The 13,071-nt window shown below is 50.3% G+C and overlaps 2 protein-coding genes and 1 non-coding gene across 20 annotated transcripts in view; 1 reads left to right on the top strand and 2 right to left on the bottom strand.

Annotated features, from left to right (window-relative positions):
• The window catches only part of CRAMP1 (cramped chromatin regulator homolog 1), a 67,950-nt gene extending 64,836 nt beyond the window's left edge, over positions 1–3,114 (bottom strand). For 4 of the 5 annotated variants that reach the window (XM_033429169.2, XM_033429170.2, XM_033429171.2 and 1 more), the window contains exons 1-2: positions 2,819–3,114; positions 410–756 (exon numbers count right to left, since the gene is read on the bottom strand). In XM_033429169.2, coding sequence (XP_033285060.1) covers positions 410–755 — 346 coding nt within the window. In that variant the 5' untranslated portion in view covers position 756; positions 2,819–3,114. The remainder of the gene's footprint in view (positions 1–409; positions 757–2,818) is intronic. The other variant, XM_004270334.3, reaches the window with a different exon arrangement.
• Positions 1–13,071, top strand: part of IFT140 (intraflagellar transport 140) — a 188,689-nt gene that overhangs the window by 113,342 nt on the left and 62,276 nt on the right. Inside the window, exons 1-5 of one of the 14 annotated variants that reach the window (XM_049699624.1) lie at positions 4,506–4,803; positions 5,565–5,623; positions 7,694–7,728; positions 8,632–8,809; positions 11,209–11,430. The exons of 1 other annotated variant lie outside the window; for it this stretch is intronic. In XM_049699624.1, the coding sequence (XP_049555581.1) occupies positions 8,663–8,809; positions 11,209–11,430 (369 nt within the window). In that variant the 5' untranslated portion in view covers positions 4,506–4,803; positions 5,565–5,623; positions 7,694–7,728; positions 8,632–8,662. Of the gene's footprint in view, positions 1–4,504; positions 4,804–4,878; positions 5,221–5,481; positions 5,624–7,693; positions 7,729–7,780; positions 8,545–8,631; positions 8,810–11,208; positions 11,431–13,071 lie in introns of those variants that run through there. 12 more of the 14 variants (XM_049699622.1, XM_049699620.1, XM_049699618.1 and 9 more) reach the window with 12 other exon arrangements.
• Positions 10,246–10,317, bottom strand: TRNAD-AUC (transfer RNA aspartic acid (anticodon AUC)). Its single transcript has one exon. It is a non-coding gene; the product is annotated as a tRNA-Asp (tRNA).

The raw sequence follows: 13,071 nt of genomic DNA, 5'->3' as shown, positions 1-13,071 counted from the left end.
AGTTTCAAAAGCCCATTTCTTTGTTGTATTTCCACACATCTGAGTCTGGGGAAGAGATACAGCACGTATTTTCTCAATCTATTTCTAAACTATTGTCTGCTGTTTAAAATAACCTACCATATAAATCATCAAGGAGCCTTTGGGGGGAAAAAACCCAACCTTCAGAAATCTATTGTGTTTGCCCAGAGAAGGAATACTTACTGCCTCTTAACATAGTTTAAATACAGAAAGAGTCTCTTTGGAGGAGGAAAGGGTCATGTCCCCCTGCAAAGTGCCACCTAAAGTGTGGGTGCTGGACAAATGTGGGAGCAGGAGCTGGGTGGAGGCAGGGAGGCAGGGAGGGAAGGGTCCCTTCTCCACCCCCGGGGAGCGCAGGGCACACCCTGAAAGGGGCTGGGGTCCCCCGTACCTTTTCCGCGGGGCCCTGAGCTGCCCGCGCTGCTGCTCCCCCCGGCGCAGGACGAGTCCTTCCTGAGCCTCTTGCTTTGCGGCCTCACGCTGGACCTGAGGAAGTGGTGCTGGTCCTGGGGGCAGGCGGGCGGCGGGGACGGGGCCTGCGGGCCGCCCGAGGGGGCCTGGGGGCCGTCGCCGCCGTCCCGGGGGGTCTTGCCGTCCCTCTTTGTGCCACCGCTCTCCTCGGCCGCGTCCCCGCTGCCGGGCCCCTCTCCTTCCAGCGAGTCCTCATCGGCCGACCTCTTGCCCAGCCTCTTGAGCCCTTCCTCCCCGCCGCCGCCGTCTCCCAACTTCACTGTCATCCTGGCCGGGGAGGGGAAGAGGGGACCCCGGTGAGGCGCGCGGCCCGCAGCCTGCGAGAAGTTTAGCCGCACCGATCCCCTCTCAACATGGCCGCCGTTGTTTGTTCCAGATCCCCTCCCGCGGCCCGCCCGCCCCAGCCCGGCCAGCCGGGCCTGAGCCGCCGCCCGCCCGACCCCAGCCCGGACCCCCGCGCGCCCGCCCGCCCGACGTCCAGGAAACGGCGGCCGGCGGCGAGGAGGCGGCGGGGCGGCAGCTGGGCGGCCGCACCCGGACGGCCCTGCCCGTGCGGCGCCCCGGCCCGGGGTCGGGAAGGGGGCATGTGGCCCGGGCTGGGGTCCCGGGGTCCCGGAGCCACCTACCCAGCGGGCCCACGGCTCATGGCCTGCGCGCTGGGCAGCCCGCGCGCCGGCCTCGCTCCCAGCGCTGCCTGGGCCGGCCTGGCCTCCGCGCCCGCGTCCCCCGACCCCACCCCTCCCCGCCCCCCAAAACGCACAGGACTCCGGGCCCGCGCACCTGCCCCGCAAGCCTGCCCCCAAAGTTAGCCCCGGAGCGGGGTCGAGGGGCCCGGATCGACCCCGGCAGGGGAGAGGCGCGGGCTCGCCTGCGTGCACAGGGAACTCCATGGTGGCCCGCGGCTGCCGGTCCGCCTGCTTATTTTAAAACAGACATAAAGAATAATAAGCTCGGGGTTTCTGGGAATCTTGCTTCGGAGGGTGGGATATGTGTGCTGCTGCGGGGATTTACGAATTGAAAATGCTTTTGCAACAAAGGAGCCTGTTGCATGGAACAGGTTGGAGCCACCTATGAAAGTGACAGCACAGTTATGTCCAGGTAAGAATGGATAAAAGAGAATTGTGTTAAAACTCTCGGTAACCATGAATAAAAATCTCGCATTAACTTTGTTACCCTCTGTTGTGAGCAATGTCAACAACAAAATGTGACAACTCTAAAATGTGGACCAAAAAGCAGATCCACTCAGTTTATGCAAAGAGAATCAGACACTATCAATATTGTAAACCCAGAAATAGTCAGTAATGTGTACATGCGATGAAGCAAGAAAGATCAACAGGTGTTGATACTATGCCCAAACTCTGTTTGACATGCTCAACACGACTGCTGAGAATGGGAACATTTTCATTTAAAAGGAAAATGAGAGCAAGACATCAAGGCCAACAATGAAATACATTAACAGGAGTAAGGACCTTTCAAAGAAAGATTTAGAAATGATGAAAATCATGACAATATCTGCTACTGCTCTTAAGTATTATGCCTCAAAACTATCTGTTACAGCATTCATCTGTTGAAATTGATGTCATAAATCATCTGAATTCATACCAGTTTAAAAAAAAAAACCTGCCAAAGAATAGAACTATACAAGACAGATACTACCCAAACTTAAAGGACTTCATGGCACAGAACATTTCACTATTCACTTATCCTATCCATTTCTGCTTAAGAAACCTGAAAATATCCTAAAGGGCCTTCCTCTGGGTTATAATGTGGAAAACCCTATCCCCAGGGACCTATCATCCCAAAGCTACCCACATAACCCAGGACCCGGGCAAAGGTTACATCAGCTGCAACAGAATAAACTTGCCCGTTCGCCAGGTTGAATATTGGAAGACAGTAAACTGAATACAAAAGGACGTTGCTTTTCAGAATTAAAAAGATATTAACACATTTCAGTTTTCCCTGAAGGGAAAAAGAAAACATGGAGATGGAATCCTTTTACCCAATACCTCCAACCTTACTTCCTGACAGTGCACAGAGGTGGGATCACCTCAAACCCAATCCCGGCTGGGCAGCATTTGCCACATTTCGGGAAAGGAAAAGCAAAACCTTCCCTCTCCGGCGGATTTCTGGCTGCACACAAAGAGCGCTGTCAACGCAACACTTGTGAGTCCGGGCTCCCGCGAGCCGCCCCGACAAAGCACCGCGTAGTAACCACCGCCGCCAGGGCTTAGGCCACTTCTCCCTCAGCCCCGCTCCGGCTGGGATCCGGGCCTCGCCGTGACGGCCGGTCGGGGTGGCCCACCCCACCCGAGCCCCAGCCTGCCGTCACCTTTTTCATCAAAGCCTCGCAGCAGCCAGGCTTCCCGGGTCCCCCGGGGTCCTGTCGGGCAGCCCCGGCTCCCGAGCGCCGGCTGCTGAGAGGCCGCAACGCCGGTGTGGTCCTCCCGCCTTGGAAGAAGTCGCCGAGCGGCCCTCGCCCCGGCACGTCCCCTCCGCTGCCGGCGTGTGGCTGACGGGGTTGCGAGCCCCGGTGCTGCGGCCGCTCAGCCTCCCAGAGGCCCGGCCCGCGGCGTACAGGAGCAGTTCCGGCTACGGCGGCCGGCGAAGTCCGCGGGACCGACACGCGGGGCGGGGCCGGAGCGGCGGGAGCGCGGGCCGGGGCGGGGCGACGCGCGCGGGACCGAGCACGCCGAGGTTTCCAGCGGGCGCGCCCCCTCAGGGGCGCTCCCATTGGTCGGCGGCGGGAACGCGCGCTTGCACGCACGGACGCTGGGCGGGGGCGGAGGGCGGGCCCGCAAAGTGGGTAATGTTGTGACGCCCGTCTCGCAGCAGTGCGGACTGGTACGTCTCTCCGGATTGGTGAATAGACAGCCAATAGAGTGAGAGCCTAGGCTGTGATTGGCCCGGGCCGTGTTGACGGATGCGTGAGAAGAAAACGCCGCCTGAGATCTGAGTCTTGAATCCGGCGCGAACGGGGTTTTTAACGAAAAAGTGTAAAAGTGTAAGTGAGGCAGATAAACACACCCTTTATTGAGTTGAGTGCATACTTTTCAAGTTCCTTAGCGTTGCGGCTGGTGCTGGGCATTTAGGTTGTTTTTCTTCGTTTCGGCGATAAAGGAGTGTTTTAAATTCTAGTGTTTATGACCCCTGATAAGAGCGATGGTGTTTAAGGGTACAAACTTGTAAGGCGTAGTATCTAATGCACAGTATAATGGATACAGACAATAATATTGTACTATATGTAATGTGATAAATATCTCTACATGCTAATCATATAATATACAAATGTATCAAAGCAACGTTCTGTATACCTTAAACTTACGCAATGTTAAATGTCAAATTTATTCAATAAAATTCTAGTGTTTATGAAAATGTTTTTTTTTTTAAATAGAATTTTCCTTGTATGTGTGTGATCCAGCGCCTAGCTCCTCCTATTAGGTAGTACCTACATTTTCCTATTTTTTTTATTTAACAATGTGGACCTTTTTGCTATAGTAAGTTTTTTAAATGAATGACATTACTTCTTTTTTTCCAAAATTAGTTTAACCCACCAGACCGTTAGGCCAGGGCAGCACGTTGCTAATGCCTTAGGGAATGCAGTCTGCCTCCAGGGTTAGAAACCAGGTTAGTTTCTAACCGGATGAACTCGTATCGTTGGCTACTATTTTCTCTCCAATGGCGTCCATAAGGCCCCCAAAGCACTGAGCGCATGTCATAAGTTAACAGCTTCAAGGAACCATATTGAATCAACTGGCTTTACTCATAAATTCTCTTGAACGACACCCTCCTCGAAACAAAGCAGACAAAGCAGAGTCTAGAAAACCTTTTAGGGTCCAAAAGACCCAGCAATAAGATTAACGAGAGAGGAAAGAATCTTAAAGATGGCGTTCCGTCTCTTTCCCAGTCTCTCTGCTGCCTTCCTCCACCTGACTGACCTACGCGGTTGGAAACGTAACTACAGGAGCGGTCCCCAACCAGCCGTGTATTCCTATCACATCTAGAATTTATCAGCTTCCCTTCTCTGCTTAGAAAGGCATATCTGGCCTCTTGACCCCCCTCTAGAGCTAGCTTTTTTAAGTCTAGACAGCGGCTGCGAAGGGTGTAAATTGCCCTGCAGCACCGCGGAGCTCGCCACCCGCTGGAGGAATCCTGCCCTCGGCTCCGCACGAACATTCCCGATCGTCTTCGGCTCTTTCCGGCCTCTCGTGGAGTTTCGGGCGGCCTCGGCGTCCGCTAGCTCAGCTTCGGCTGTATCCGCCTTGGGCTCGCAGCCGTTGTCCCGGTAACGCGCGGCGGCGCTGCGACCAAACCAAGGTGAGTGCGGTCCCCGGCCCCGGGCCCAGGAGCAGAGGGTCTGGGGGCCGGGAGCCGGGGAGGAGGGCGACGACGAGGCGGGGCCGGGGAGGGGCTCGGGAGGCCGGGGCGGCTCGCGGTGTCGGGCGGTTCCGGGGGCCCGGAGCCTGGGGCCGGGAGGAGGGCAACGTCGAAGTGCGCGGGACTTCCTTCGCGCGGCCTCCCGGATTATTTTCGTCCAGAAATCCTGCTTGGGCCGAGCGCCCGAGCGCGTGGCTGGTCAGGCTGAGGCTTCGGGGTGCGGGGCGGGCGTCCGAACGGTCAGCGCGAGACAAGGGCCACCTCCGGCGCAGACAGGTCTGACTGAGGGCCGCGTGGCTACTTGAGGCACGGGGGAGCTGACCCGGTGGCGAGGAGGCGGTGCCGGAGGCGCTCGCGGTAACGCTGGGCCTGGGAGGGAATCAGAAAACCACCTTTCTGCGCTGTCAGTACTGCGGCCCGGGGAACCGCACGCATGGTCCAAACCAGAGATGGCGTTCCTTCTTGTCCATGGGATGCGGCTATGACCCTGCACTGCCGAGGCCCCGGGGGCTGTGGTGGGGGCGGTGGTGAGGCTTTTCGGGGTGGCCCCTAGTGCCTGCCCCTACACCTCTCCACTCTGCCGCCATTGCCTCTAAGTCCTCTGGTTCCCTCCCGCAGCATCTCCAAGCAGTAATGCAACTGAAGTTATCCTTAGTACCACGAGCCGCGCAGTTGAAAGACCGTAACATTTTCTTTCCCAGAAGGTGGTTTAACGGAGGCGTAAAGGCCTTGCACCGCTGGAGGTGAGAGGATCAAATCGGTGAGAATAAATGAAATTTTTTTCTTTCCCCCAAAATTTATATATTGCCAAATCGCCTTATGTTCTAGAGACCCTGAGGTTTTTTTTTTGGTTTTTTTGTTTGTTTGTTTTTGTTTTTGCGGTACGCCGGACCTCTCACTGTTGTGGCCTCTCCCGTTGCGGAGGACAGGCTCCGGACGCGCAGGCTCAGCGGCCATGGCTCACGGGCCCAGCCGCTCCGCGGCATGTGGGATCTTCCCGGACCGGGGCACGAACCCGTGTCCCCTGCATCGGCAGGCGGACTCTCAACCGCTGCGCCACCAGGGAAGCCCTAACCCCCTTTTTACAACTGTTCCAGGGCTGGGGATGCTCCGATGGCCCCTCACCCTGTGGGGCAGATAATCTGGTAGGGAGTGGAGGATGGTCAGTCAAACACACATTTACAGTAAACTCTGAATGCAGCAGTGGACAAATGCAGGGTTCTATGAGGACTCTGGGCAGAAGCACTAGACAACGTAGAAATCAAGTCCAAGAGCTCAATGGTGGAAAAGAGGCTTCTTGAGTACCCAAAGCAGGGGTGTCGGGGAGAGAGCTTCTGGGAAAGCCCCAGGCAGGAAGAAAGTAATTTAAAGATCTTTCAGCATACTTTCTTATTACAAAGTTATGTTTGAAATAAAAGATAGAGGAAATCAGGTTTAACTTTTTCAAGTGCTATTATAATTCTTTCTCTATCATTACAACAAAATTAATATGTTATTCATTTTTCCAAGGCATATTTTTAGAAAGTAAACTTGTTAAACATGAATAAGAATTTCCCATAGCCCAGAATGTAGACCCTTGATTGGATGCAACACATTAAAACTCACTTTAAAATGTTTCCTTGCTGCATTAGACTGACCAGTTTTTAACCTGATATGTCTCATTGTCAGTGGCTCTGTGTGAACATTTGCATGAAGTCTTTACTCAAGGAAGCCAGAGCCCTGACCAGTGTGCATATCCCCTGAGTGATGTGTGCAGGACCCAGTTCCTGCCCTCTCCCCTGACTCCAGCCCCACATCCCCCTGCTCCTCTGGCCAGTGTCCAGCTACTCTGCTAGGAGTCCTGAATGGGTTGCTCTTCAGCTTGTGGTGGGTATATATTCATAAGATAAACATTTGAAATGTGACTGTTCATTTCTACCCACCTGCCTTCTAGCTTCTGGAAGAACAGGGTTTCCCTCTCTAGACCCAATCTGAGCCTTCATGGCTTCCTCTGATACAACTATTGTATTGCTAAAAGCAAATGGCATAGTCCATTCCCTACTCTAATGATAGAATTTTGCAGGTTCTGGATAACTTTTTTGCACAATTTTTTTCTTGTGGTTAAATATACATAATATAAGATTTACTATTTTAACTGTTTGTAAGTATACAGTTCAGCAGCGGCATTAAGTACATTCACATTGTTGTGCAGTCATCACCACCATCCATCTCCAGAATTTTTTTCATCTTCCCAAACTGAAACCTTGTATACAATAAACTCTAATACCCCATCCCTGTCTGCAGCAGGCCCTGTCAACTACCAGTCTACTTTCTGTCTCTGAATTTGATGATTCTAAGTACATTATATAAGTGAATCATACAGTGTTTGTTCTTTTGTGTCTGGCTTATTTCACTTCTTCTAGGTTCATCTATGTTGTAACATGAGTCAGAATTTCATTCCTTTTTTTTTTTTTTTTTTTTTTTTGCGGTATGCGGGCCTCTCACTGCTGTGGCCTCTCCTGTTGTGGAGCACAGGCTCCGGGCGCACAGGCTCAGCGGCCATGGCTCACAGGCCCAGCCGCTCCGCGGCATGTGGGATCCTCCCGGACCGGGGCACGAACCCGTGTCCCCTGCATCGGCAGGCGGACTCTCAACCACTGCGCCACCAGGGAAGCCCTTTCATTCCATTTTAAGGCTAAATAATACTCCATTGTATGAATATACCACATTTTGTTTATTCATTCATTTGTTGATAGACATTTGGGTTGTGTCCACCTTTTCACTATGAATAATGCTGCTATGAATATTGTGTTTAAATATCTGTTCAAATCCCTGCTTTCAATTCTTTTAGGTATATATCCAGAACTGGAATTGCTGAATTATATGGTAATTCTATGTTTGATATTTAGAGACCCACCATACTGTTTTCCACAGCATCTGTACCATTTTACACTCCTACCAGCAACTCACAAGGGTTCCAATTGCTCCACATCCTCACCAAAACTTTTTACTTTCTGTTTTTCTGATAATAGCCATCCTAATGGGGATGAAGTTGAATAATTTTAAATGGTAGCAAACCAACTCACAAATAGGCTTTTCTCTGCTAGTTAGCTTCCCCAAACTGACTGTAGGATGTGAAAAAGTGGGCAGTAGTCAGACTGTCATTCCATTCACCTTCCTACCCCTCCCACAAAGGGACAATATGCACATCTTTTCCAGGAAAGAAAGAAAGATGTTAAGTTCATATAACTGATCAAGTTCATCTTCTCCCCAGTTGCTCTGGCTTTGCTTGACTCCGTAGCAAATGAATCCTTTTGCTCCTGACACCTCAGAGGAAGGCAGGGACAGCCTTGGTTTTCTATCAGAAATTGGGTGCTACGTTTTTTTGTACTTTTCTCTTTTGTGAAGCAGTTTGCTTTTTTTGTTTGTTTGTTTGTTTGGAAATGTTGCTTAATGGGGAGCTATAGAAATATAAATTGTCCTTATTATGATTGGGATAAAAATGATCAAGGTTTACACATGTAGTCTAGTCCACGGGGCTTTTCTTTATTGTTTTGATGGCAGTATGTGTTATTCCTTTCCATCTTTCAGGTCTAATCCCTTGCCTCTAATTGTATATTTTTCCTGTTAGAGACCTCTTCCGCATAAAATTGCCTGTTATTGGTCTGAAGGGGTGCTGATAAGTTGCCGAATGTCTTGTAGGTCTGTGATGCTTCTTTTTCCTAATTCTATATATAGTAGTTTTGTTTTGTTCAAGACCAACAGGACTTGGTTGTCTTTTTCCTCCAGGTTTCAGCCCTGACCAGGCCTGCGTTTCGTCATGGCCCTCTACTTTGACCACCGCATAGAAGCCCCAGATGCAGTTGGGTCTCCCTCCCACATCAGTTGGCACCCCGTTCACCCATTCCTGGCAGTCGCTTCCATTAGCACAGCCTCAGGAGGCAGTGTGGATATATATCGGGAGCAAGTGAGTGCGGAAAGCAGCAATTCTGACTGCAGTAGCTTCTGGCTCTTGTCTCTCTTTTGTTCGTGTGTGTGTGTGTGTGTGTGTGTGTGTGTGTGTGTGTGTGTGTGTGTGTTTCTCACTGAGGTCCAAACTCCCAATATTATAAAAGCCCTATTATGTGAATAACTCTTTTACCCCTGCTATTTAGTTTGGGGGACATATTTAGGAATGCTCAAGGCAGAATCCACAGTCAGTTCACGGTCACCAGCAGAGTTGTCTGTCCATCCCTCTCCAGCCTCCCGTTGGCCATTCGAAACTATTTGTTTCCTGGAGGTGCCATAACAAATTACCACAAATTGGGTGACTTAAAACAACAGAAATTTATTCTCTCATAGTTCTGGAGGCCAGAAGTCTCCAACAACAGGTTAGCAGGGCCCTGTCCTCTCTGAAGGCTCTAGTGGAGGATCTGTTCCATGCTTCATATTAGCTTCCAGTGTAGCCAGCAGTCCTTGGTGCTCCTCGGCTGGGACCTGTATCACTCCAGCCTCTCCCTCCATCCTCACACAGCCACCTGCTCTGTGTGGCCATGTCTCTTTCCTCCTCACATAAGGGCACCAGTCATACTGGACTAGGGCCCACTCTAATGACCTTGTCTTAACTTGATCATCTGCAAAGACCCTATTTTCAGATAAGGTCACATCACAAGTACCAGGGGTTAGGACCTGAACACATCTTTTTGGGGTGCCCAATTCAATTCATAACAGAAACTTTCTAGACGCTCCTCCTACTTCACCAAGAAAGATGGATTTCCTTTCCCACTCCCTCCTCTGCCCTCTGCAGTCTCGACGTCACCCCTGAAATTTCACCCAAGCAGCCACACTCATCAGCGATGGCTACATAACGTGTCCTGCTGTCCCTGCCCGCCCCCCCACATTCCACACTCTTGTAGGGTCCTCCAGAGAGCACACCTGAGGGTCTTCCTCACCCGGCCCCCTTCATCCAGGCCACCCCCTTCCCCGCCGGGCCCTCCAGCCTTCCCCCCGTCCCAGACAGGCCTGCCGTTGGCCCCCCTCAGAGCACATCCAGGCCTCTCTTCTCCCTCTATTTCCTCCTCCTGGGGTTGCATTACCATCTATCAGTGGATGACTTACAAGCCTGTGGCTCCAGCCCACCACTCCCCCCCCAACCCCTGAGCAAGCCCTCCCCTCATGCTCCACAAAGGGCAAACCCTCCTGGTATGCTCATCTTGGTCTCATCCCAGGTATGGGTCAGTATTTGGCCCCAGTGCCAAGCACAGTGTCACCAACTATTTCAGAGTAGATGCCTCCCTTCTGGGAGTCAGACAACTCTCCAATATGTATCATAAAATTTTCTTTAGAGTAAGTATTATTAAATCCAAAATAATAGCAATTTTAGATTTTTTTTTTTTCTGCACCGTGCAGCTTGTGGGATCTTAGTTCCCCAACCAGGGATTGAACCCGGGCCATGGCAGTGATAGTGCCAAGTCCTAACCACTGGACCACCAGGGAATTCCCTAGATAAAATTTTAAATTTTAGAAAATTTAAAATATACTATTACAAAACAAAGTGTACTTCCTGTGTTTCTAATTGGCACAAGGAGACCATTAGGATTTCAAAATAATGATTTATTGGATGATAATGAGGTCACAGATGTAGCAGGTGTAACTGAGTTTACTAGGAAGAGCCCAGTAGAAGTACTGAGAACAAACTGAATTAATCTCTGAAAACACATTTATACCTTAAACCTACTGCCTTAGAAAATTCTAGAAAACACAAGAATATACCAGCACGTATTCAATTGGCTGTCACAGCAATGACATCATCACACATCACAGAGCTCCGGAAAACTGCACTGTACACTCATGAGAGAACGAGAGTTAACAGGGCAGATCATATCATCCTGAACATGACTTTGGCGTCACAGACCCCAAAAACGTTCTAGGGTCACCTCACTACACTTTGAGAACCTTGGGTCAACACACTTCACCCACTGGCCCACTTCTTTTTGTAAATAAAGTTTTATTGAGCTCCCTGGCGGTCCAGTGGTTAGGACTCAGAGCTTCCACTTCAGGGGACCCAGGTTTGATCCCTGGTCAGGGAACTAAGATCCCACGAGCCACACGGCGTGGCCAAAAAAATAAATAAAAATAAATGGAAAAACATTTTAAGTAAATAAAATTTTATTGATAAACTGGTCCATGGGGTCAGTTGAATGTTTACCTTACGCTTTCATAGTTCAGCTGAGGCAAGATGGGTGTTTCTATGAAAATTAAATAGAATATTTCCTTAACAAACTGCTCATTATGTCCTCTAGCTGATGTCATTCCATTGACGAGGCAGAAATTCTTAGAGTAGCGGCCACTCCCTGTAAAATAAAGAATTTACCTCGTGTGTCACAGGGTGAGTGCGTGCCAGACACGCATATCGAGAGGTCGTTCCGGGTCACCTCCCTCTGCTGGCACCCGACGCGGCTGATCCTGGTTATTGGCTGGGAGACCGGAGAAGTCGTCGTGTTTAATAAGCAAGACAAGGAGCAGCATGTGGTCCCCCCTACGCAAACCGCCGACATCACCGTCCTCAACTGGAGCCCCAACGGGAACTGCCTGGTATCGGGGGATAGGGTGAGCAGACACGCTGAGACACTGACTTCCGATCTCTGCATTGCCCTGTACATGCTCTTAGGGACCAAATTATTAGAAACTTGCGGTTGCCGAGTTCAACTGATTTTGTCAGCTGTCATGGCAGATTTTATTTTATATTGGGAGGAAGGTTTGAATGTTTTATTCTATCATCTCACTCTGTGGCAAAAGTTTGTAATTTTTTAAATGAACATTTCTAGGTAAGTACATTCACAAAGATGGGGTGGTGCTTCATGTACCCCCAAACCCCACCTTCCCTGAGCACACCGCTTCATTGCCTAGGAGTCCCTGGTCCTGATCATCTGGCCCAGGGCTTCCTAAGCAGGTCAGTTTGCCCCCAGGGGACACTTTGCTGTGTCTGGGGAGATTTTTTGTTGTCACAGTGGTGGTGTTGGGGGTTCTTTCTACTGGCATCTGGTGGGTGGAGGCCAGAGATACTGCTCAACATCCTCCGATGCTCAGGGCAGACCCCACAGCAGAGAATTACCAGCTCTAGATCTGTTTGATTCAAAAATGACAGCAGAAATTGTACAATGTGTTTATTTATTTTACACATTTAAGGTAATACATTTACATGTTTCAAAGTTCAAAAAATACGAAAAGGTATATACTGTAAAGACTCTCCAGCCCCACCCCATCCACTACCTCCCCTTCCCTGCCCTCCAGCACCTACAGCTTCTTCAAGTCTCTCCAGTGCTCCTTCAGTACACACAGGAACACACAATGCATTCTCTCCCCAACTTCCAATTTTGAAAAATTTCAAACCTTTAGGGGAGTTGAAAGAATAGTACAAACAACACCCTTTTACCCTTCCCACGAATTCAGTAGCTGTTAATGTTTTGACACATCTGCTCTCTCTGTACATCTGTATTTTTTCCCCGTATATTTGAGAGTTTGTCACAGACATCATACTTCATCCGTAAATGCTTTGGCATCGATCTCCTAGGAGCGTGACCACGTGTGCTGTCACACTCAGGAGGGTGAAGCCCATGAACTGGTTTCCACTGCTGTGCCATCGGTGTGACAGCTTTTCCTGCTGTCCCAGTAATGTCTGTGCTGATTTTGTCCTTACCCAGAAGCCAGCCAAGCACCACGCTTTGTGTTTGGCCGTCATTTCTCTTTGGTCTCCTTTCATCAGAACTGGTCCATGGTCTTGTCTTTTCTTTCTTCTCTCTCATTTTTTTTTTTTTTTTTTTTGGTCTTTCATGATATCAACATTTTGAGGGGTCCAGACTAGTTACCTTGTAGAATGTCCCTCGGTTTAGATCTGTGTGATTGTCTCCTCATGACTGCCTTCAGGTTAAACATCTTGGCTGGGAGCTTCACACAGAGGGCGTCGTCTCTTTCCTATCTTCCTCGGTCCTTTTCACATGAGGGCAGTGCCCAGTGCACCCTGTTCTGTTTCTGGCTTTTCACCTGATGCTGCATCTTCCAGGTCTTTCCATGGTGGTGCACGGCGAACCTCCTTGCTCTCTTTTAACCTGCGCTTCATTACACCAACGTGTTATCATTTACTTCCCCAGCCTCTGTGGATAAACGGTCTCCAGTCCTTTGCTGGACAGTGACACAGTGGCTGGCCTCATGCTTTTGTCCTTTTGCACGTGTGAAAGTTTAGAGAAATTC

The sequence above is a fragment of the Orcinus orca genome, chromosome 16 (genome assembly GCF_937001465.1).
Source record: "Orcinus orca chromosome 16, mOrcOrc1.1, whole genome shotgun sequence".
Classification (NCBI taxonomy): domain Eukaryota; kingdom Metazoa; phylum Chordata; class Mammalia; order Artiodactyla; family Delphinidae; genus Orcinus; species Orcinus orca.
Note: the sequence above shows the minus strand (reverse complement) of the source record. Positions and strands in the feature narration are given on the sequence as shown.